Consider the following 21,770-nt stretch of genomic DNA (forward strand, 5'->3'; position numbering starts at 1 on the left):
CTAGAAGCTCATTCGACTCAGATCTCAAGAGGACACCAATCGATTAGTTCCGATCCATGCTTTTTTCTTTCTAGAACGAAACAAAATCTCTAGACAAGATGAGGTATATATGAGACACCAACACAATCGACATCAGTAAAGAAAAATAAACCAGATCCTGGGAACTTTTCAAAGAAGGAAGTATTTACACAAGACCCCATTCCAACGTACGCCACCCGGCATCATACAAGAAAGTCCTGATCAGGACTTCAAATCCCCGGCTTAAGTGAGCATGTCATCCAGTCTCTCACCTAATACCCCCTCGATCTGCTTAACCCATTTCCTGACCTCCCGTTCGACGTTCTCATCCTCGTCTTCCATCAACTCGCTGATGTAAGGCAGCATCTCCGGCAGCAGGGCAAGCCATTCTTCACCAAGCTGTTCGGTGAGAGCTTGCTCCGCCTTGAGAGCGGCAAGGCGCGTGTGAGGGTTCTCGCCACCAGCGACAGCCTTGCCGGAAGGTCCGGCCGTGGGCCGGAGAAGACGCATCAGCGCCGTGTTGAGTTCCTTGTGGTTGTCGGTGGAATCAGCAGCGACGGCCAATTCCGTGATGGCAGGGACGGCTTCAGCGATGACAATGGCAGCCGTAGACGCGTTGGTAGCGTGGGCGAGCTGGGAGATCAAGGGCTGAACAATTGCGGTGAGATGGGAAGGGGATTGCCAGAATTCTAGAACCTGTTAGATTATCGGGTCCCAACGAGGAGATCGAAATGCAACATACCGTCTTGGTCGTGCTCAAAAGCATTTCGGAGCATGCGCATCGTTGCCAACCATAGACTCTTGGTGTTCTGGTTCGAAGGACTGGCCTTGGCAAGGACCTTGACCACGTTCTCGATGATGTAGCTTGCGTAGCCGGTGACAATAGACTGCATCGGTTAGATATGCGTAAAATAAAATACTGATAGGCCGAACTTACCTGAAGGGTGCCGAAAAAGACTTGGAGGAATTTGTAGAAGGTCGTGAGGCGGGCCAGGCTACCTTGGGTATCTTTCTTAGCAGTAGTGGACGTAGCCCAGTCCAGAAGCTTGGTGAAAATAGGACGGAATGTGGTGTCGTTCAATTTGTAGATCATCTTGATGGTGACATCGTTGACAACATCCTCAATCTCGTCCAAGTGTGACAGGTCGAAAGTGGCGTTCGATGCCAAGGACACTTGCTGGCGGCGGAGGTCAAACGCCTTGAACAGAATGCTAGTGATAACTGCCAGGTTGTTGACGGTAGCAGACTTGGGATGCTTCTCAATGGCGATGCTGACGACTTCCAATGTCTCCAGAATGGCATCAGCGCCAGTTTCCACGGCATGTTGCCAGTTACGATCGACAGCAGCGAAAGTCGCAGCCACGTCGACCTTGCGAGCCAGTAGTCGAAGGGTCTCCTCGCGGCTATCATTCTCAACTTCCTCAGCAATAGCAGACTTGTGGCAGAGTAGAAGGAATTCATCGAGGTGAGACGCAGACACCATGTAAGGGATGTGAACAAAGAGAGCGGAGAAGAACGACAAGGCAGCATCGTGCAGTCTTGCATTCTCCTTGCCAGTTTCCAAGCTCATCTTAAGCAGCTCCAGTGAGCGACTAAGTGCATCCGGTAGTGCAGGGATCATGGCTTCGCCAAGGACCTCGGCCATCGAAGCAAGGCACAGCACACCCATAATGCGAATACGCTCGTCATCTTGACCAATACAAGATGCACCAGCAACCACCTGGGCAGCACTGGCGACCTTGAAGGGGTCTTTTTTACCATACTTCTCTGCAATGCGGTCGATGCAGGCAACTGCGGCATGCTTGAGCAGAATATCTGGCGATGACTCCACAATGCTGACCAGCGTAGGCAGGAAGTCCAACATGCGGTTCTGCGAGACACCATCGCTCTCGGGGTTTTGGCGCAAACGACCCTCCAGGAGTCGAAGAACCTTACGTCGAAGTTCATCGTCAGGGCGTTCAAGAAGAACTTCAATGGTATCAAGGAAATCGACGATAGAGAGAGTGCCGAATAGAGCGCTGAGAACATCCCCACTCGCTTGGCTGACAGGTTTGACGTTTTGCATAGACTCGCCAATAAACAGCACTTTCTCCAGAATACGAGAAAAGTGAGTACGGATTTGGAGCGTCTGGTCGTCCGAGTCTGTTGCAAAAGCCTTGGCCATTTTCACCTTCAACGAAGAGTGCTTGAATAAATGGGCCACTGCCCGGAGTAAATCGACTGCGACCTTTTGGGGTTCACGGCCATCATCACTTCCGATTCCAAGCAGAACCTGTGAGATGCCAGGCTTGGGCTTGAGAGAGTCGATGACCAAATCAAGAAACTTGCTGTATGTCTGTAGGATTATTAGTGACAAATGGAGACATTCAACTAATACAAAGCTACATACCTCGAGCTCAACAGGAGCGCTGGCGTCCGAGACGAGACCTGTCATCAGAACGAGAACATCCTTGTCCATAGCATACCGATTGGCTAACATAGCCAGAACAGCGAACAAGAAGTCCAAGGCTCCGAGTTTAGTGACCAGAGCATGGAACAAACGAAGACGGCGGTGAGCGGGAATGTGCTCAAAGGCAGCGGTGAAACTCAACAACAGCTCGGAAGTTCCAGAGACCACGTCACGCTTCTGGTTACGAAGAGACTGAATAAGAGCTGGCACAACTTGATCGATAGTCTGGTCGATGACAGAGACGGAGTAATCATCATCCTTGCGAAGAACGCTAGAGCCCATGAAAGTAAAAATGGGCATGACGCTATGCAGTACTAACTCGGGGGCAATGATTGACAGACCAGCAACAAGCAGAAGGGCGGCGTTCTGAACTTGAGGGCTATCGGTCGTACGGACGCAATCGACGACAAGATCAGCTCGGATGACTGAGGTGTCAAATTGAGCCTTGGCAATTTGCTTCGACTTGTTCACAATGGCCAGGAGGCTACCGAGAGTCAAGCTGAGCAAGTAACTCATTCCCGACTGAATCTGAGACTTGAAGTGGTGAAGAGCTGCCAGCGTCTGGAAGAGGCCATCAGCCAATTCAGGATGAGATTCGGGGTTCGAGCTGTCCACAAGCTCCAGAATGAACGTCATCTTCTCCATCAGCTTGCTGAGTTTAGCTTCGTCTTTAATGGTCATGGCAACCATGTTAGTTTGGCTGGTGCGTCTCCTCTTCGGTGCAGGTCCAGTAGACTCCATGTCAGTGATAGAGACAGGGATCTTCTGAAGGAAGAACTGAAGCACAGGTCCCGTGAGTTGCACGCTGCGCAGCACATCTCTGCATCCATTGACGAGTGGAGTATTCGACTCCTCGAGCGAAATTTCAAAGAGCTTCTCTGAAGCCTCGATTTGGCGGTCTTCAGGCACCAATGCCCAAACTTCCTTCATGCGGTTGAAGACTGAAGTAACGAAAGAAGATCTTAGGGAGGTCGAATAAGGGTTCACGTTCGAGAGGAGCACAAGGATTGCATCCTTTTCCTTCGGGGTGACTGTCAAAACAATCTGCTCATCCATCTCAACAACCGACACACGCTCCCTATCACAGTTTTCTTTGGCTTTCGTTTCAATCAGCTCTCGCCAGGATTTGAGAAGAGGCTCGAGTTCCTTGGTACGGGTTGTGCCACCCGCCTTATCAATCCTGTTGAGGAGCTTCATCAATCCCAGCTTGGGAGCGAGAAGAGGCATGTGTACAGCATGAGAGCACAGATATGTGAAGACACTAAGTCGAAGCGATTTTTTGATCTCAGTCGTTGCGGAATCAGGAGTCGACAATCCTCGTAACGTGGCTTCCAGAACGCGACCGATATGAGCCTGATCCAGAATGTATTCCTCTAAACCAGGAAGGAAGACACGCTCCACAAGCTTTTGTGCGTCACGACCGGCCAGCCACTTGATATTTTCGGTTTGTTGGCCATACAAGGCGTCATAGGCCCAAGGCTTGATATCAGCCTTCTTATTCTTCTTATAGAGGCTGCCAAGCGCTGCCAGGACGTCTGTTGCCTCGCGTCGAATTCTATCAGTTGGGTCGGCAAGTGCTACCAACAGGAAGGGCAGTAAAGCCTGGAGGTCGACATCGGAAGGTGCGGAAGATAGAGCCGAAGAAATTAGGTTCAGCGCAGCGACTCTAGTGCCAGTGGGATAGGAACCGGTGAACACTCTCGTCAAGAACGAGAAATATTGTGGTGATTTGAAAGCATCGGTCTTCCTAAGGGACGGTAAGCTGACAATAGACACAAGCTTCTCCTCAGAGCCAACACCAAGAGCGAACACTTGCACGAGGCTCTCGAAAACAGGCAGAGTTTGAGCGCTAAGGGCCGAAACATCTAAGCTCTTTTCAGCCAGAGACTCAAGAGCAGACGGGAACTGATCCTCCACTTCTTCAATTTCAGCATCACCCATCTCGACATCCTCTAGAGCCTTAGGAGCAGGGGCAGACTCGATGACGATCTGCAAGTTATGTTCCAACGCGGCGACGTCCAGCTGGGACTCTGCAATGGCCTTCTGGAAGATGGGCCGCAGGGATTCAGACTGACTGAAGTGCTGCACGAGCTCAGCAAGCTGTGTCTGGGCATCAAGCGCCAAGGCGCCCTCCCTATGGGCATGGCTAGTGGCGTGAAGTACCAGGGACATCGCCTTGGCCGTGTCCGTTTCTTCGAGAAGACGAGCATTCAAGATTTGAGATAGGAATTCCAAGCGCGCCAAGTCCTTTTGTCTCGAAAGGTCGCTGACGCAGCCAGCTACCAGCCCAAGGATCAGGTGAGATGCTTTGTACTGGGTGGAGAGCTCTGTAAGCCGCTGTACTGGATCTTCCAAGCGGAGCACTGCCTTGAAGGCCCGCTTAGGAATCCTCATGTCTGGCTTCTGTTGCGCCAAAACAGACAAGCAAATGAGGCCTGACTCTCTGGTTTCTTCTGTCCATGACCCAGCAACAGCCTCCATGAGCGAATCGAGGAAATCTTCGTTTAACGAAGCCTTGTTGGCCAAAACGACACAGACCATGTAACAACCGATGACCAGCTCCGACACATCCTTCATTGCCAAGCCGTCGTTTAGCACTGGGAGTACTTTGAGGATGACATCTTCATGCTTCTCTTTCTCGAGATCTCGCCGACCAGACCGTGAGGAGTCCAACATACCGGCAACTGCTTCGGTGATCATTCCGGCCCAAAACGACAAAAGCGCATGGTGATGCGCCCGCTGCTTGCTAACTTGGAGAGTGTATCTGTTGATAGCAGCAAAGAATAGTTTGTTGGTCGTAGCGCTGTGCAGAAGAGGGTGGCGTGGCGGATTGATGTTGCTCTTCTTGTACGGATTCAAGATTTTGAACGTCGGCGTCAAATCTTCGGGCACTATCGATAGGAGTCTCAAGAACAGAGGAGTAGTATAATATGGCAGAAAGGTGAGAATGGTGAATTCAGTGTTGTACTCATGTACTCTATCGGACAATCAGCTCAGCCATGGAGAGGCAATATTCCTAACATTCAAATGTCCCAATCGAAAATGGTGGGCATACCTAAAGCGTCTGATAAGCCAGTCGACGGCTTTCACAGCCGGACTCAATAGGAGTCTGCCTCCAACTAGAGCCAAGAATGCCTCCAATACTGTGTTGAGCTCCTTGTTCTGAGCAGCAGTCATCTCCGTGCGGTCTTCCGACATGCTCTGTTGGCTGAAGATAGTGCGCTCGAACGGCGTGAATCGGGGGTCGAGCTGACATAACTCTTGAAAGCCTTCGTGACATATCGAGTAAATGGTATCAAAGTCCTGAGAGGTAGCGACTCTCCGGTCGAAGATGAGAGATTGCGAATGCGAAATGCGCTGTGCTTTGAGGTCCAACTGGTTGGTCGACTTTGCCGCAACCTGCGCGAGCTGCGCGGCGAGAGACGAGGCCATATTCGATGATTCTAATTTCGTGTTTTTATGATGATCGACAACGGCACCAGACACCCATCCCTCAATAGGCGCCTCCAGTGAATTCGACAAGGAATGAAACGTTTGACGGGCAGAATTTCCCCGGCGCCGTGGGAATCAGTGAAGCTCGGAGCAACTTTTTTTTAAGACCGGAAAAAAGTGCGGGAAGCGGGAGCGGAGTTTTTCCATGCCATCATCACCGCCCGCCGCCGCCGTTGGAGGGCGGAGATTCCCATCTGATAATACCTTAAAGTCCAGGAGTATGGATTCGTCTGGCTCCCAGGTGAGTCATGAATCGAAATCACCGGTAATTGTTCGTGCTTTGTCAAGCTAACATACACCCCTTTGTCTTTACAGGAGAAGAAACCAATTCCCCGCTTCGCCAGCTTCAAACCGCCTCCTCCGCCCGAGGCTGATCGCCCGCTCGAGCGCCCGCGTCGCGACACCACCGACCGAGAGGACAAGTCCAGGTCTCGTACGGAGCACCACTCGAGACACAGAAACCACCGTGATCGGTCTAGATCACGGGAGCGCCGCCGGACACACAGAGACATAGGACATCATTCACGTTCCGATAAAGCGGATCGCCATGATCGCCCTGCCTCCGACCACCCCCGTACTTCGACAGCGGACCGCCGCGGCACGAAGGACGATGCGTCGGATCTCTACGTCATTGATCTCAAAGGAGACAAGTACAATCTGATCTACGGCACATTACATCGCTACAGCGTTCCCGAGTATTACCGAGTTGGTCGAGGCAATGTGTTGGGCCTACCTTCAAGCTATCGTATAGACCGAGAGAGCGTCGTGGAAGACAAGCTGGTCATCAGAAACGAGACACAGAAGAAAGGACCCTCCAGGACGAAAGCAAAAAGTCTCTTCTCGAAACTTAGCAAACAACAACCACGACTACTTCGATTCAAGCCCCAGTCATTGCTCGACGCAGCTGCAGACTTCTCCAAGGACTACCTACCTTTGAGTACTTCCGAGAGTCGAAAGCATCGCGGAGCTTCTGATGATCCTGACACCGACAATGACAAATATGCCTATCGTTCAATTCATGGCAAGGCCAAACCGGAAGACCACCTTCCCAGCGATGTCGAAGCCACGTCAAACAGTGAGGTCGATGGGGAGGATGGCATCCGAGGAGATCCAGACGAGGAGATCAAGCAAAAAAATGTGCTTCTGTCGCGAGGCGTAGAGAAGAATCCTGCAGATGTTGGACTGTGGCTTGAATACATCGACCATCAAGAATCCTTGCTTCGCGGGTCAGCTAACGAGACCAAAGCCTTAACATATGCAGAAAAGCAGAGTTTGGCTGACATCAAATTGTCTCTGTACGAGAAAGCCCTTAAAAAGGTCGGTCAGAGCGAATTCAAGGATCGTCTTCTACTTGGATTTCTTGAGGAGGGTACAAAGCTTTGGGATACCAAGAAGATCTCTTCGCAGTGGCAGGCTATTTTACGGTCGAATTCGCAGTATATCAGCCTCTGGGTGAAATATCTCGACTTTCGTCAGACTGAATTTCTCAATTTCACATATCAGCAATGCCTTGATACCTATATTGAATGCTTGAAGTTAAATCAGTCTGCGCCAGAGACCCCTGGGAAGTCACAGATCCAGCTGTATCTCTTTCTTCGGTTGACCTTGTTCATGCGCGAAGCTGGATTTGCTGAGCATGCAGCAGCACTTTGGCAGGCAATTCTCGAAGTAGTCTTCTTCCGGCCAGACTCCCTTGGAGAAAGTCCGGATGTCAAGGAAGTCATGTCGAGCTTCCTAGAATTCTGGGAGTCTGAAGTGGCCCGAGTTGGTGATGTAGCTGCGAAAGGCTGGAAAAGTGGCAGCAAAGATCTTCCCGCTCAGCAGGAATTCAAACCCGTGTCTCAGCTCGAGCCAAAGGCATTAATCCTCTCATGGGTATCTTGTGAAAGAGAGAGGACTATGCATGCCCGGCTGCCTGCTTTCAGTTTGAATGAATCCGATCAGGACGATCCTTATCGTGTGATTCTAGCCTCTGACCTTGAAGATATCTTGACTCTTATTTGTCAGATCGCCTCACCAAGATTGCTGCTTGATAGTTTCCTCTTCTTCTGTCGTCTTCCACCCATGATAAGAGACGATAATCAGGGCACGCTTGGTCGTTGGGCAGGCGACCCATTCGTTCGAAACGAGATCATGAGCACCTCATTTTCTACGGTTGATGACTGGATTCCACGCACCTCTGCAGCAGATGAATACACGGCACTGCCCCCCTTTTTGTTTCCCCAACAAAGTTTTGTCAGCACAATCGACAACCTCTTTTCCGAGTCAGAAAGATGGTTTTCATCTTTAGACACTTGGAAGAAAGCTACCTCGAATTCAGAGTCCGATGTTGTTCCTGTCTGGACGCGAAGAGCACTGAGATTGCTGGTCGATGCCAACCCCGGCAATGATAACTTGGCAGAGCATGCGCTCGCCGTCGAGTTCGCGTGCAGCGGTAAAGATGCGAAGAAATTCGCAAAGTCCCTACTCAAAAAAAGGTCATCTAGTTTGCGACTATACAACGCGTACGCGCTGATGGAGTGGCGGTCAGACAACCAGGCCGCTGCTCAGCATGTGTGGGCAACTGCGCTCTCCATGAGCAGGACATTTTCCGATCATGACAAAATGGATAGCATTTTGCTTTGGCAAACATGGCTGTGGGAGCTTTTGGAGACTCGCAATATGGCCCAAGCTTCCTATATTCTGCTCTGCATCCCGCAGAACAACATAGATCCAAATACTTTACCCCAGACTCAAGCTCAAGACTCAGCTCAGCCTATATTCACTGCCACGAGTCTCCTCAAGATACAAAGCGTAAGACCATCCGACCCCAATCCACCTTTTCGTGCCACTGACGCTCTCAACCAGCATCTTTCCGAACTTCAAGAACGGGTCCTTGCTCACCGAAAGGCCACCAACTTTGTAGCCAGCACAGACTGCCTCGCCATTCTCTCCTACCTCACCAATGCCCAAGACCTGCTCAAAGCCCTGGAGGCATACACCCACGCTTTCAACATACTCAGCTCGCTCCCCGCGCATTCCACACCCTTCCAAAGCTACACCACCGAGATCCTCCACCAATCCCGCGCCAAACTCCTGTACCACCACATCCACACCCGGCGCGTCTACAAGCCGTCGCACATCCGCGCCCTCCTCTCCGAGAGCATCGCCCTCTTTCCACACAACACGATCTTCCTCTCGCTTTTCGCCTGGACCGAATCTCGCTTCCGGATCGACGACCGCGTCCGCACCGTCGTCCGCGACATCACCACAACCACTGCATTTCGCAACAAACCCCACCGCGACGACGATCCATACAACCTCTCCAAACCGCCCATCCCAATCACAACCCACCTCTTCTCCATCTACACCGAACTCAACCGGCCCATCTTCGCAGGTTCGACCGCGCACTCCGTCCGCGCAGCCTTCGAAGAAGCCATCGGCGACAGCATCAACCAGAACAACCTCCACCACTCCTCCTCGTCCATGACTGCGACTTCGTCCTCTTCAGCAGTCCGCTCCAACCCGTCCACCTGGAAACTCTACATCCTCTTTGAACTGTCGCGCCACGAAATCCACCGCGCCAAGGATGTCTTCTACCGCGGCATGCGGGCCTGTCCGTGGTCCAAGGAGCTGATCATGCTGGCGTTCACGCATCTCCGCGCGGATGTCGTTCGGGAGAGGTACCCGGCCGAGTCGCGGCGCGGGGACGGGATGGATTTCGACGAGCTGCGGCACGTGTATAATGTATTGGTGGAGAAGGAGTTGCGGATCCATGTTGATATCGAGCAGGAGTTGGATGATCTCGCGGCGAAGATGATGGTGGAGCGGAAGGATCTGGGTTTGAGTGGTGGCGTGAGCGGGGTGATCAGGATGCCTGATGATGGTGATGATAGTGAGGTTGAGGAGATGCCAGCATGAAGATTATGTGTAAATTACCTCGGTGTATTATCTAGGCCTGTTTCTTCCAGTTGAGCGGCCGCGACGAATGGCACGAAGCGTTCCATAAATTGAAAACGAGATTAAATTCTTGCACTATCCCTGAGCCGTATATCTAGCTACCCTAACCTATCCTATCTACCCTCATATGTTACAGGACATAGCATCGTGAGACAAGTACAGAAGGTCAAATGGATGCAAAATCTTGCAGAAAAAATGAAACAAAAGGAAAGATCGTCAATAATCATGGTATCATGTCGTGAACGGGATTTTAGTCTCGTCTTCCCGCTGCCCTCCTTCCCCCCATTCCCTATGTTCTCGCCATCGCCATAGGCTAGAAGTGTTCTTTCCAGAACTTGAACTTAATATCTTTTGTCGAGGTCGACAATGCCGCCTCTCGGATCTGTCGTGCAGCGGCATTCGGACCGCAGAAGTAAACACCAACCTGTGTTGGAGTATTATCGTACAGCCCGGACATGTAACTCTGATCTTGTAGACCATCACGCATAGCGTTGAACAGGCGCTTGAAGTCAGGCCGACCGAAGTTCGTTCGACTCCGAAGTTCCGTGAGGGGGTCAAGGTCTTGGCCGACTGAATTGAGGTATATGTTCGCGGTCGTATCATCGTCGAGACGCTGCGTTAGATACGTGTGGATCCGCAAGAACTCAATGCTGCCTTCGTAAGCTGCCGTGGATGCTGATTGGGACTCGAGTGAAGAGAGCAAGGCTTGAAACCATTCGAAGGACGACGTGTCCTTGCAGACCCAGATGAACTCGACACGGCGAAGACGGCGGGGTGGGTTGGGCCGGGCGCGTAAGTGCCAGATGCTTTTGAGGATGGAGGCCCACGGGGTGACGCCGATGCCAGTACCGATGAGCACAGCAATGTCGTTCTCGAAGACATCTTCAGCCGGAGCTCCGTAGGGTCCATCGACGCGCAACTTTGGCATCTTTTGGCCATTCTGGAGAGCCACCTCGTACATCCCCAAAGGGTCCAGGCCTTCCAGATCTCTAGCCTGCGCAGGCCCGCACCCTAGGGCGTCTCCAAGGGCACGGGTGAAGTCGCCAACCTGGCGGACGTGCACACTGATATAGGGATCGAACGGACAGGAGGTGATCGTGAATGGGTGCCATTGGTTACTGGACACTTCGGGGACTTGGATGAAAAGCCATTGGCCGGCCTTATACTTCATGCTCTCTTTGCAGAACTGGATTTCCATGGCATCTTTGGAGGGTTAGCCCGCAGCTTATCTGGTACGAAAGTTGCACTTACCATAAGGATGACGTATCACCTTGGTGATCACAGTTTCACGCCTTGCCCGAATCTCTCGATAAAGCCTTTCGCAAATGTAGACCGCCCCTCCGACTAGCTCCCATCTCCATCCTTCGTATCCCAAACAATGGTTCCAGAATCTCTTTCCTGCAAATGGTGAGATGGGGTCCGCAGTGTCGCGGACAAAGCAACCGGTGGCGTGGGTGTAAAGAGCCAGATAAAAAGGGACAAAAAGGTGATGCGTATACCAAAATGTTTCGAAAGACTGCTGTCGTATCCGCTGGTGGGCGGTGGTATAAATCAGCATCATGCACAAGAGCATCACATGGCCTGTTATCCCTCCTGCCTCTGTGAAATGAATCCGAACTGCTGTGGTAGGGCGGATATGATTTTTTTCGACATTATAGAAGCTACAGTTTGTCAGCATGTATTATCCACTCCGTCCTAAGGACTAGCATACTTGACGTAGTGAGCGGCAGTATGTATGATGGTAAATATCAAGAGAGCGTAAGCAACTTGGCGATGAAACCATGTTGTCTCGTCCAGTGGTAGCCACCGCAATCGTGGCCTCACAGTCTTGAGAAGATTCCTGCACATAGGAAGCAGGAGAACGGCTGCATCACAGCTAAGAACCAAGCCTGCACCCCTTGAGATCCAGACCGAAAATCTCAACGTGTTCAACGCATCGAGGTTGTGGTTAGTCGCTTGCAGATACCTAGTTCCTGTGAGCAAAGTGCATGCTGTGTTTAAGCGACACGACTTACCACCCCACTGCGAAGACCACGATATGCAATCCCCAGAACAGTCCATAGAACCAGATCTTTGATCCGCTAAAGTGAGACCTCCAGGTAGTTGCCATTTTTCAAGGAAGATGAAGTAGACCAGAAGGAAAGTAGGTGTCTTTCCCAGTATAGGAAACGTCATCGACCAGCGACGATTCCTCAATATCAATGGATGCAATACCCGTGGACCCTATTGACCGTGCACGAGTTGGTGGAATCTTTTCTTCAAAGAAATTCGCATGTCTCATTAAACCTCATAACCCAAGTTCCCGTGTCTGCTCAGCTGCGACAATGGAGCAGCCAATAGTCCCAAAAGCAGAACGATAAAATGTGTGACCAAATCGATTTCCTGGAATAATCGAATAACCGGAAGCAAAAGAAGAATCCGATTATTTTTAGTACATTGACAAGACGATTGGTGAACCTTGTGCGTTCTCGGACCGCGATATCGATAGTCTATGATTAAAAAAAGAACCTTTTCCCTCAACTGCCGGGACAAAGTCTTCAGGATGCGGAGAGTCTAATCAAGAAAGAGTGCTAGTGGCCAATTAAGGGTCAAGAAACAGACCGGGTTCGGACATCGTTCTCGTCATTGAGCCCAGCACATGAAGAAAACTTGCGAGCTCTGGTGTGGGGTGTGGCGGTGGACGTTGTCGGCCAGATTTCAGGTTACCCAGAGATATGGTTTTGGTTGTAAGGAAAGAGGGGAAAGTGCCTTGACGAGGGAGCATGTTGCCATATTTACGCCTGCCCCTGTTCAGGGCTTTAGTCAAAGCGACGCTAGACCAGCCTGCAGGAAGCGGATCAACCGGTTGAGCAGCGCAATTTCAGTTTCCACGCCTCATACGAGCGTTCAGAAGTTTCCAATGTGTTGGCAGAGAGCGTTTGCTCTCTATCCCATACTTCGCGCCTTGCGCCCATTGCGTGGTGCGCAATGGCTTGTCCATAGGCTTTCAGCCGTGTCCAAGATTTCCCATGGTGACTGATCATACTTGTTCTCGTATTTCTGGGCTATGAAAGTCGAATAGCAACTGTTACACCGTCCATCATGAAGTTTGACAGCTGTGGGCCCATCATTATGCGGCGATAATTGGTAGCCATGGCAGGATTCGAGAAGCCGAATGGCTTGGTGGCTCTTCGTCACCCTCATGGCTACCCCCTCATATCCTAGGGTTCACCACAGGACGAACCATGTGGCGCCAGGATGCTCTATTGCCTCCGAAGCTCGGTATCTTTCGACCAACTGCTTAGGTTGCGCCCAATGTCTCGTGGATATTTGGTTCTGAGAGGGTGGAGTCGGGGGCCCACGCTCACCCTATGAGATCAGATATGCAAGCGCGCTTCCCGTCACACATGGCCCGAGCGACCATCCAACTGAAAAGGTACCCTGTCGTGGCTGTAGATGCACTGACTGGAGGGGAGATTGGATTCAAGACGCTGCCAAAAATAAGGTCTCCTTGCTGGCCAAGACATACAGACATTCAGGTACTAGACCAAACCAGAATTCACCTCCGAGTCGAGCTTCCGGCCATGACTTGACGGGGGAAGTCTGGTAGGAATCAGCAAATCAGGCCGAGGATGTTCTAAAGCCGCTTGGCGCTGCACGTTGACAAGTTCATCACAAAGGTTCCGTGATAGCGACTGCACAGAGACTCAGACCATGTGGGTAACCCATTTCAGTGGCGTGTAATCGAGCTCTTTCATAGATATCCTTTGGGATTCTTGCCGATGAAAAGACGGTGAGTTGCTCAAGAAGACTTTTCTTGACCTTTCGGCCATAAGAACATAGACATCTTTGAAGTCAATGTGACAAGATCCCAGAGCCATAAGCAACGCTATACGGCGTTTATACTGGTTTCAAAGGGCAGTAATCAATGCGGAAAGCCGTGTGTAGCCTGGCTAGGCGCCTTACAAGGGAAGCGCAAAGATGAGCAGGCCATCCAGCCACTTGACTCCCCCGCTTCCTCGGTCTTCACAAGGAAGCGCTCCACAGGAACCTTCCGGCGGTTCAATCAGAGGTGAAGAACATGGGTTTGGCACAGATGCATCGGCCGCTAAAGTGTGTTTCCGAAAGTCCTCTGCATCACTCGCTCCACCGTCACGTTCGTCGATGCTCAGGACTCGCTGGAAGCGACCGACCGTCCTGCCAGGCTCTCGTCGCTCAGTGGCTATCTAAATACATTCAGTAGCGCCCAACCGGGGCTTTTCAGGGCCACTCGCTCCAGAGTCGGTCGCATGGGTTACGGCTACTCCGACTTCAAGCGCCCAATCAAACGTACAGAGAGCTGCGTTTCTGTGAAGAAGCAGGGCGGGGAATCAGTGAATTCGAGCAACCTCACGTTTTCAATTGGTCTGGCAAAAGAAGCGGTTGCTATAATGAATGGCATTTATCACGTCCAGTTGATAGGTGGGAGACGGAAGACGGAAAGTGCATGGAAGACTGGAAGAAGATGTGCCAGTCAGGTGGTGTGTACTTCTTTGCCGCTGAAAGCTATGTATTCGGCTTGTCTCCCCTCCATTCCCTCCACATTGACTACCGCAGGATCGGCCTTTCGAGGCATGACCTGATCTTTCATTTCTCGGCGCTGAACTTACAGAGGTGATTTGACTGGGTGATACGAGGTTTATTTATCTTGACATTCACATTCGAATGAACATCTCGTCTGCCATGCAAGCAAGAAGATACTACTACCACAGTTGTTATTTCTCTATGCAATCTTTGGACCTCGTGATGGACTGATACTAGCTATTCGACCCAAAGCAACCACAAGGCTGGTGATAAAACATCAAGAATACTCCCCTTGAGTATAGACACTTTCGCGTGGACAGAAACGCCTGCCTCATATTCTACTGAACAACATCTCGCCTACCATGGGCAGACTGATCAAGAACCATTGGGCTCGCTTGATTATCCTCACAGCGGCAGCATGTATGTTTTTCTCTTCCCAATTCCCTTCCTTTTTTTTTCTCTTCTTACAACGTTGGTTGAGTCAACGATCGTGATTGCTAAGACCTTGTCATGGGTTAGACCAAATAGGAAGCGCAATCGAGGGTTTCATCTGGCCGAAAGTATTCTGGGATTTCATGACAAAGAATCTGAACGGCGCAGTCACACCTATTCCAATACTCCAAATTCTCAACCTGCTCATGGGGCTGATTGGCATCGCATGGGAATGGCCTCTCAAATTCGTCGCGGGCTCGACACCACATCGCAGCATCGAATTCCGATTGATCCTCTATCCTCTCAGTGCTCTTCTCGCCATGCTTCTATATCAAGGAACAGATCCTGCTATATACTATCTGATTGGGATCGGCGTTTACTTTTGGGCGTACAGTGAAGGCGAGGTATGTGTCTCACGGTCGCGTTGAGGATGTGGTGATGAGACTGACTTGAGCACAGATGGTGTGTCCTGAGCCTTGGACTTTGCCTAAGCGAAGCGAATACAAAGTATAGCGAGGCTCTGACTCCGAACTCTGCCTCCTTCATGAACGACTTACGACCATGACATTTTACGAAAATATCTGTTCAAAATACCCTTCTGTTTTTATAGGCGTCTACAAAGAGAAAGACTGGGGTTGTGAACGATAGTCAGCAATGACTATGTCCAGGTACAAGGGGTGGATTAGCATATATAAACGGGTTGGTAATCTATGCTAAGGGAAAGCACTTGTATCATTGCCTAGGGTGTACTGTACATAGCATAAATATATTTAGCATACATACATAACACTTAATCCCAAGTATCAGTCGAAGGGAACGATTTCTGTAGGGACTGAATCGCTATGGGAGCGCATATTCTGCCTTGGATGCAAGGCACCAACTCACATGATAGCGGCGAGTCTGGCCGATTTTGCCCGATTGGGATTAGTCGTTCCTGAATGTTCAACTGTGGATAATGGATTCTCGCAACTCATCCACTCCAAGACTGACAGGCCGGCCACGCCACAGCAACTTTTGCCATCAAGCTGAGCTCATTGGATGGGAAATGAACCCGCGAGCCCGACTAACCGAATAACCAGATCACCTGTAGACATAAAACCCTTTTTCCCCTTTCTACTGACAACCCCAGCGAACAGAGTCATCCAACGCAACCAATCCCTCGCAGCCAAACAATGTCGCCTTTGCTCCTTACGAAGCCTCTCGAGGAAGACATTGGCCTCATCCGAGATGACAACGACGATGTCCCCGTGAACAAGAAGACAAGCTTCAACGGGCGATTGAACCAATATTTCCACACGGCAAAGAACATCGCCACCGAGCCTCCTACTCTCAAGCCGACGAACACCAACAATACCTCAGTATCTGCGCAAGACAGCACGCCGCCCATCTCCAAGCGCAAAGCATCACCAGCGGAGCGATCCCTAGAAACGGAATCAGACGCAACAAGCATATCCTCCTCCAGTTCATCCCCCTCCAAGCGACAACGCACAAGCACACGCACAGCCAGCATGCGCCGAGCTCTCCCATCAGCCACACTGACACCACGAATAACCCGCTCCATAACCCGCTCACGCTCAACAACATCTTCTTCATCGTCACCAATCTCACCATCACAATCCCAAACTCAATCAACCACCACAACCCGCACTCGCACCCGCACCCGCACCCCCAAATCCCAACCCGCAACACCAACACCAACAACAGCATCCACAAAAAGCCTCCTCCGCGACACCATTCCCCCAAACCTTGACCTCCTCCTGGTGGGAGTAAATCCAGGAATCATGACAGGAGTAACAGGGCACGCGTACGCACACCCATCGAACCTATTCTGGAAGCTGCTGCACTGGTCCGGGATCACGACGATCCGACACCCGCCGGCGGACACGTACGCGCTACCGGGGCTCTACAACGTTGGGAACACGAATATCGTGGAGCGGCCGACGCGGGACGCCAGCATGCTCAGCCGGGCGGAGATGGACGCGGGGGTGCCGGTGCTGGAGGCGAAGGTGGCGGCGCAGCGGCCGGCGGTCGTGTGTCTGGTCGGGAAGAGTATCTGGGAGGCTGTGTGGCGGGTGCGGATGGGCCGGAATATTCGGAAGGAGGAGTTCCGGTATGGGTGGCAGGATGTCGGCATGAATATGGGGGTTTCTGTTTCTTCTGCTTCCGCTGGTGGTGGTGAGGGAGAACAGAAGAATGGTGATGGGGACTGGCCCGGGGCGAGGGTGTTCGTGGCTACGACGACCAGTGGGTTGGCGGCTGGGATGTCGATTGCGGAGAAGCAGGCTGTATGGAATGAGTTGGGGGAGTGGGTAAAGAAGCGGCGCAGCAAGAGGGAGACACTACTGAGGGAAAAGCAGGAGCAGAGTGAGGGTGAGGTTAAGGCTGAGGGTGAGGATAAACCCCGTATAAACAATTTCTAGTATACCAATTGTAACTCATTACGCATAGACCTAAGAAGAATCTACTAACACCACACAACTCATCCAAATCTGATATGGGTATTTGTTATTCAGTTATCAAATCAGGTAGACAAATATCTAGTCCATGTCCACCTATTCCCCACGGCACTCATAACTCCACACACGTTTCAAAACCCCAAATACTAGGTAGGTTGTAGGTTTAAAACATATCATCCGCTAGAAACACATGGGCTCATTAAGAGAAAAGAAACAGAACAGAAATCCCTAAGACTCCGTGTACCCGACCTTCATCAATCTCAACGAGGCGGGGAGGGAGGAGAAGAAGGGGCACGCAGCCAGCCAGCCAGCCAGCCAGCAGCAGCAGCAGCAGCATTAGAGAATGCTGAGCTCATCATGCATGCATCTATCGAAGAGCAGGGCCGTTACGGAAGTTGGTGTCGTCCTGACGCTCACGGGACTAAACAACAAAAATTAGCACGTGCTCAATAGCTTAGAGTAGGGTGATTGGTGAAACCTACCTGGGTGCTCTGGAATTCACCCTTCTCCAGGATCTTGATCAGAACCTCGTCCTCGTTGTCAGTGCCGAACTCATTCTGGAGGCTCGACTTGCTGGCGTTGTCAAGGACACCCTGGGCACCGTGCCTGAAAGGATTCATGTTAGTGGAACTGCTTCAACACACAAGGCAAGGTGCAGACGACAAAGGAAAACTTACTTGTGGGTGACGAAGATCTTGAAGCCGTTGACCACGTCGGCAAGAGGGATTGAGCGGTCGTTGCGCCACTTGTTCACGATCTCGTTGTCGTCGACGAAGATGACGAAGTCGTCAGATGATCCCTTGTAGAACATCTTGGAGGTTTGTTCAACGGCGCGAGGCATTTTGGCGGATAGTGTGGTGATAGGAGATCAATTGAGTAATTGGTAAGATAGTAGGTAGTTTGTTCTTGGAGGAATTCTCGTAATAGACAGATTTCAACAGTCGATGCTTGAGAGGAGGATGGAGAGAAGGTGGGGGGAAGGAAGTAATAAAGTACTAAAGTCAGATGGAGGGGTGGTAGTTGATGACGTCACTAATATGTTACCCGAAAGAGAATGTCGAGAGGAAAAGGAAGCTTCCGGCAAAGCTGGCAAAAAATGCGGAGATGGATGTTGAGGAAAAGATGTTATCAATAGTCAAGAGATTCGTCTTGTTTGCAGATATGAGAAGAGACTACAGCTGCAAGTCGCAAACAACCACCCTTAAATAATATCACCAGCGTGGTCAAAACATGCCATGCAATTGATGGTGAGAGATCTGAACACCGACGTCATCGGTCCTGTTCATGCTACGTCGACTGATCCGCTCAACAGCACCAGTTTTTCCCTTCTGGTCGGGCCGGTGGAGAATCACCACAGCTCATTAGGTGATCAGATTCTCTCATCGCCAGCATCATCATCATTGTTTTTGTTCCACACTTGAATCGCCTAGCAATTTGGGTCGCCTTGGGTTCGCTAATGCTGCTAATTTACCCCTCCCGCCCGCCAAGTTCTCCGTCAACGCCTATGTCGATTTCCCCACGTCCTCGAAACCTCAGGAAACTGCAAGAACAACGCAGCCTGCACAGAAGATGCATGCCAATGCTTATTCCTTGGCGCTTCCTTGATGCAATGACCCAGGAACCCCTGGGAATCAGTTGCATCATCACCATCATGAAGCTCCACTCCCCACTCGCATGCGTCCATTCCTCTTCGGTTTCCTCGTTGACATGGAAGTAAACATCCGACGGATTGTAGATGGCTTCATCGCTGAGATCTCGGGAGACTCCTGGCCCTTCTCCTTTTTCTTGACCAATGGAAACTCAGGGCTGGGAGTTGACTTGGGCGTGCTCGTGATTTTGAATGTCCTAGCCCGCTTGATCGTATCTTTTCCATTTCGTAAAAGACAAGGCTCCTTTGGATCATCGATTGTCGGTTCACTCGATCGAGCCTGCTTGAGCTCAAGCCCTTCGTCGCCCTTGTTGATTCTCCCGAATTCCCTATCCAAGGGGCGGAGTTCCTGCTTGACTGATGCTGCAGCTGCTCTTGTAGCCTTAATGTTCACAAAGCTGGCACGTCTCCTCGGTATCTGCTTTCGATTAAGATTCCTCCTCATAATAGAGCCAGGCCGAAAAAGAAGATCCCCCATTGCTAAAGTCATGCCGGGATATGGAAGGGCATCCCGTGTATAGACAGATGAGATAGCACGTTCTAGACGAATCCGGTCTTGCCTTCTAGCAACAACTGTCGACACTAAGTAGTCTGGATGTTCTGAACGCCCGACTTCGCCGTCCGTGGGGTTATGTTCTTCCAGGAGATAAGGGCAATGAGTCCTCTTGATCACTACGATCGGGTTTTCAGGGGATAGTCGTGAAACGCCTAATGTCTGCATCGACGGCCGACGAGCCAAAGGAAGTGCCGTGCTATCCAATGGAACCAAATCTAAGGAAAGGAACGCGTATCGCCGTGACCTTTCCAAGATGTCCCCTTGTACTTTGGTGGTTGCTGCCGCACATTTGAGAGTCTCCGTTGTCCATTTCTTCTCCTCGCTCGCCGACGACGCGCTGAGCACTAGCTCGAATTTTCTGCCGCGGTCCTGAAACACCAACTTCCAGGAGAATACGCAGTCACAGCAGAGACCTGTCAAATTATTAGTTCAAGAAGAAAGTGTGGAGAAGGACCGTGTCACCTTCGTCATTGGCCAAGGTGTCAATTTTGAGATCCGGGATGTGAAGACACATCAGTGCTCGGAGCCTCCGATGGTCGTCGTTCATGTTCGCAAAGAAGATATGACTACCAAACAAAGCGCAGACCATGAAACCGGTGACAGTCTCTGCGGGGGCAGAATAGGTAACATGCAAGACACCGCAGAGAATCAACGGCCCTAGCTGCTTGTATAGGTCAAGAGACTTGTTCTATATATGCCAAAGAACCTTAGTGATCCATCGGAGACGAAGGACAACATAAGGAAACTTACCCCCTCTGGAAAGTCCAGCATGTCCTGTAGCGCTCTCGTCTTATTGACCAGACTCCTATTGATAGGGTTGTTGCTGACTCGATTGACTTCTTGCACAACACGACGAACATTTTCCAAGATTTGCCGAATCCCATCATGGGCTGATGGGTCGTCCTGAATATGTGTCCACCGTAGTAACTCCTCCAGCAACAGCGGGTACTTGCACAAGCGTTGAACCGGCTATAGTATCATTAAATCTAGTGTCCCATATCGTGAATGATTGAGCCATACTTTGATGAGAAGGTCATCCAGGGACATAGATCTGTTCTCGTTTGCTTGTCTATCGATGGACGACACAGATTTCGATAATGCCTCGATACCTTGGTCGAAAATCCGCCAATTTGGAACGGATGTACGAAGCAATTCGACGTCGTAGGTGAGGAGACCGTAGCTTCTGCAGAACAGCTTGTATATCATAAATGTTCTCGACTATAGGGGGAATAGTCAGTAGAAAAAGAAGGAAAGGATAAATAGGCAGGATATTACCAGTTTTCCCACGGCTTGTGCGACCTCTAAAGCCTCCTTCGTTTCCGCAGCAAGAGCTTTAAGGCGGGAATTGACCGATGCTCGAAAGCTTCGCGATCTCAAGGACTTAGAATGAAGTGCCCTAAAGCCCAGTTCAAGGGCGCTGAGGCGCTTATGAGTGGGCTGAGGTATAAGATTATCGAACTCAACTCCTGCAAGATTGGAGATCGGTGTCAGCTTGCGAAGTTGAGCTAGGAAGTCTTCGTGTATGTCTCGAAGCTGCTGGACATTATAGTAAATCTCAGGTCTCACGGAGAAAATGAAGAGCGCCTGTAAGGTGTCAGAGCAGCGTCGCAGGGGGTCAGCTGGAAGGTTTCTAAACAGATGAATGGCATACATCAGCAAGTGCTTTCAAACCAAATACATAATCGCACTCAGTGGTGATGAGCTCTCGCAGGACACGGCGTCTTTTAATTGCTCTGTTCTGGGCGTCCTCATCGATAGATAAACTCAAGGCCGGCCGTATACTCTCTAGAGATTCACGAATGTCTGACTTGATGCTCTGATTCGTGGTGCTCTGCGTAGTCCCTCTTGACCGCACAACGCTTTGACTGGCAAGGCTGATTGTTGTCGTCTTGACAGTTTCGAGGTGAGAGGAATGATTCGACCAAGACTCCCATTTCTTCTCTTGGGCCTCATGGGAAGGTGGCCCTTCAGGACCGGTATCAGGATCGGCTTGGGGAATCTCCATCCAGCCTTCGACGTATCTTTGGGGGCCGGAAGGGGGAAAGCCTCTCCGCGATCGCAGGCTGTTCACCCATCGTTTGAATGCTGTCATCGGATCCGAGTTTGCTGGAGCAGTGCTGGGACTATTTGATCTCGCCGTGATGCCCAACGGCTCCAGCGCCACCAACGGCGTCTCAGCGATGTCCTTGGATTCTTCCATAGCGATGGATGTGTCACCTGATTGAATCTCAAATGATC

The 21,770-nt window shown here is 50.9% G+C and overlaps 7 protein-coding genes across 7 annotated transcripts; 3 read left to right on the plus strand and 4 right to left on the minus strand.

Annotated features, from left to right (window-relative positions):
• Nucleotides 1–92: 92 nt before the first annotated feature.
• On the minus strand, nucleotides 93–6,030 carry utp10 (snoRNA-binding rRNA-processing protein UTP10). The gene is made up of 5 exons (XM_025693123.1): nucleotides 5,523–6,030; nucleotides 2,408–5,444; nucleotides 956–2,353; nucleotides 761–905; nucleotides 93–707 (listed from the first exon to the last, which is right to left on the minus strand). The coding sequence occupies exons 1-5, from the start codon at nucleotides 5,897–5,899 to the stop codon at nucleotides 262–264; spliced, it is 5,403 nt and encodes a 1,800-aa protein (XP_025546554.1). The 5' UTR covers nucleotides 5,900–6,030; the 3' UTR covers nucleotides 93–261.
• Nucleotides 6,031–6,179: 149 nt separating this feature from the next.
• BO97DRAFT_473704 (uncharacterized protein) lies at nucleotides 6,180–9,931 on the plus strand (the record flags this gene model as incomplete). The annotated part of the gene is made up of 3 exons (XM_025700265.1): nucleotides 6,180–6,200; nucleotides 6,275–8,752; nucleotides 8,807–9,931. The coding sequence occupies 3 exons, from the start codon at nucleotides 6,180–6,182 to the stop codon at nucleotides 9,857–9,859; spliced, it is 3,552 nt and encodes a 1,183-aa protein (XP_025546555.1). The 3' UTR covers nucleotides 9,860–9,931.
• A 280-nt stretch (nucleotides 9,932–10,211) lies between these two features.
• Nucleotides 10,212–12,008, minus strand: BO97DRAFT_356587 (putative NADPH oxidase (NoxA); the record flags this gene model as incomplete). Its single annotated transcript, XM_025692173.1, has 4 exons — nucleotides 10,212–11,101; nucleotides 11,150–11,559; nucleotides 11,610–11,864; nucleotides 11,914–12,008. The coding sequence occupies 4 exons, from the start codon at nucleotides 12,006–12,008 to the stop codon at nucleotides 10,212–10,214; spliced, it is 1,650 nt and encodes a 549-aa protein (XP_025546556.1).
• Nucleotides 12,009–14,802: 2,794 nt separating this feature from the next.
• On the plus strand, nucleotides 14,803–15,385 carry BO97DRAFT_429347 (uncharacterized protein; the record flags this gene model as incomplete). The annotated part of the gene is made up of 3 exons (XM_025697357.1): nucleotides 14,803–14,860; nucleotides 14,960–15,276; nucleotides 15,332–15,385. The coding sequence occupies 3 exons, from the start codon at nucleotides 14,803–14,805 to the stop codon at nucleotides 15,383–15,385; spliced, it is 429 nt and encodes a 142-aa protein (XP_025546557.1).
• A 478-nt stretch (nucleotides 15,386–15,863) lies between these two features.
• Nucleotides 15,864–17,348, plus strand: BO97DRAFT_409052 (mismatch-specific DNA-glycosylase). The gene has a single exon (XM_025695984.1). The coding sequence runs from the start codon at nucleotides 16,045–16,047 to the stop codon at nucleotides 17,290–17,292; it is 1,248 nt and encodes a 415-aa protein (XP_025546558.1). The 5' UTR covers nucleotides 15,864–16,044; the 3' UTR covers nucleotides 17,293–17,348.
• Nucleotides 17,349–17,432: 84 nt separating this feature from the next.
• On the minus strand, nucleotides 17,433–18,478 carry BO97DRAFT_446910 (SBDS family protein). Its single transcript, XM_025698703.1, has 3 exons — nucleotides 18,006–18,478; nucleotides 17,811–17,934; nucleotides 17,433–17,749 (listed from the first exon to the last, which is right to left on the minus strand). Exons 1-3 carry the CDS (start codon nucleotides 18,167–18,169, stop codon nucleotides 17,696–17,698), a joined length of 342 nt encoding a protein of 113 aa, XP_025546559.1. The 5' UTR covers nucleotides 18,170–18,478; the 3' UTR covers nucleotides 17,433–17,695.
• Nucleotides 18,479–18,818: 340 nt separating this feature from the next.
• Nucleotides 18,819–21,732, minus strand: BO97DRAFT_378647 (putative Rho guanyl nucleotide exchange factor; the record flags this gene model as incomplete). The annotated part of the gene is made up of 6 exons (XM_025693124.1): nucleotides 18,819–19,945; nucleotides 19,995–20,220; nucleotides 20,283–20,501; nucleotides 20,553–20,750; nucleotides 20,808–21,116; nucleotides 21,184–21,732. The coding sequence occupies 6 exons, from the start codon at nucleotides 21,730–21,732 to the stop codon at nucleotides 18,978–18,980; spliced, it is 2,469 nt and encodes an 822-aa protein (XP_025546560.1). The 3' UTR covers nucleotides 18,819–18,977.
• Between the last annotated feature and the right edge of the window lie 38 nt (nucleotides 21,733–21,770).

This window comes from Aspergillus homomorphus, assembly GCF_003184865.1.
Source record: "Aspergillus homomorphus CBS 101889 unplaced genomic scaffold BO97scaffold_67, whole genome shotgun sequence".
Lineage (NCBI taxonomy): Eukaryota > Fungi > Ascomycota > Eurotiomycetes > Eurotiales > Aspergillaceae > Aspergillus > Aspergillus homomorphus.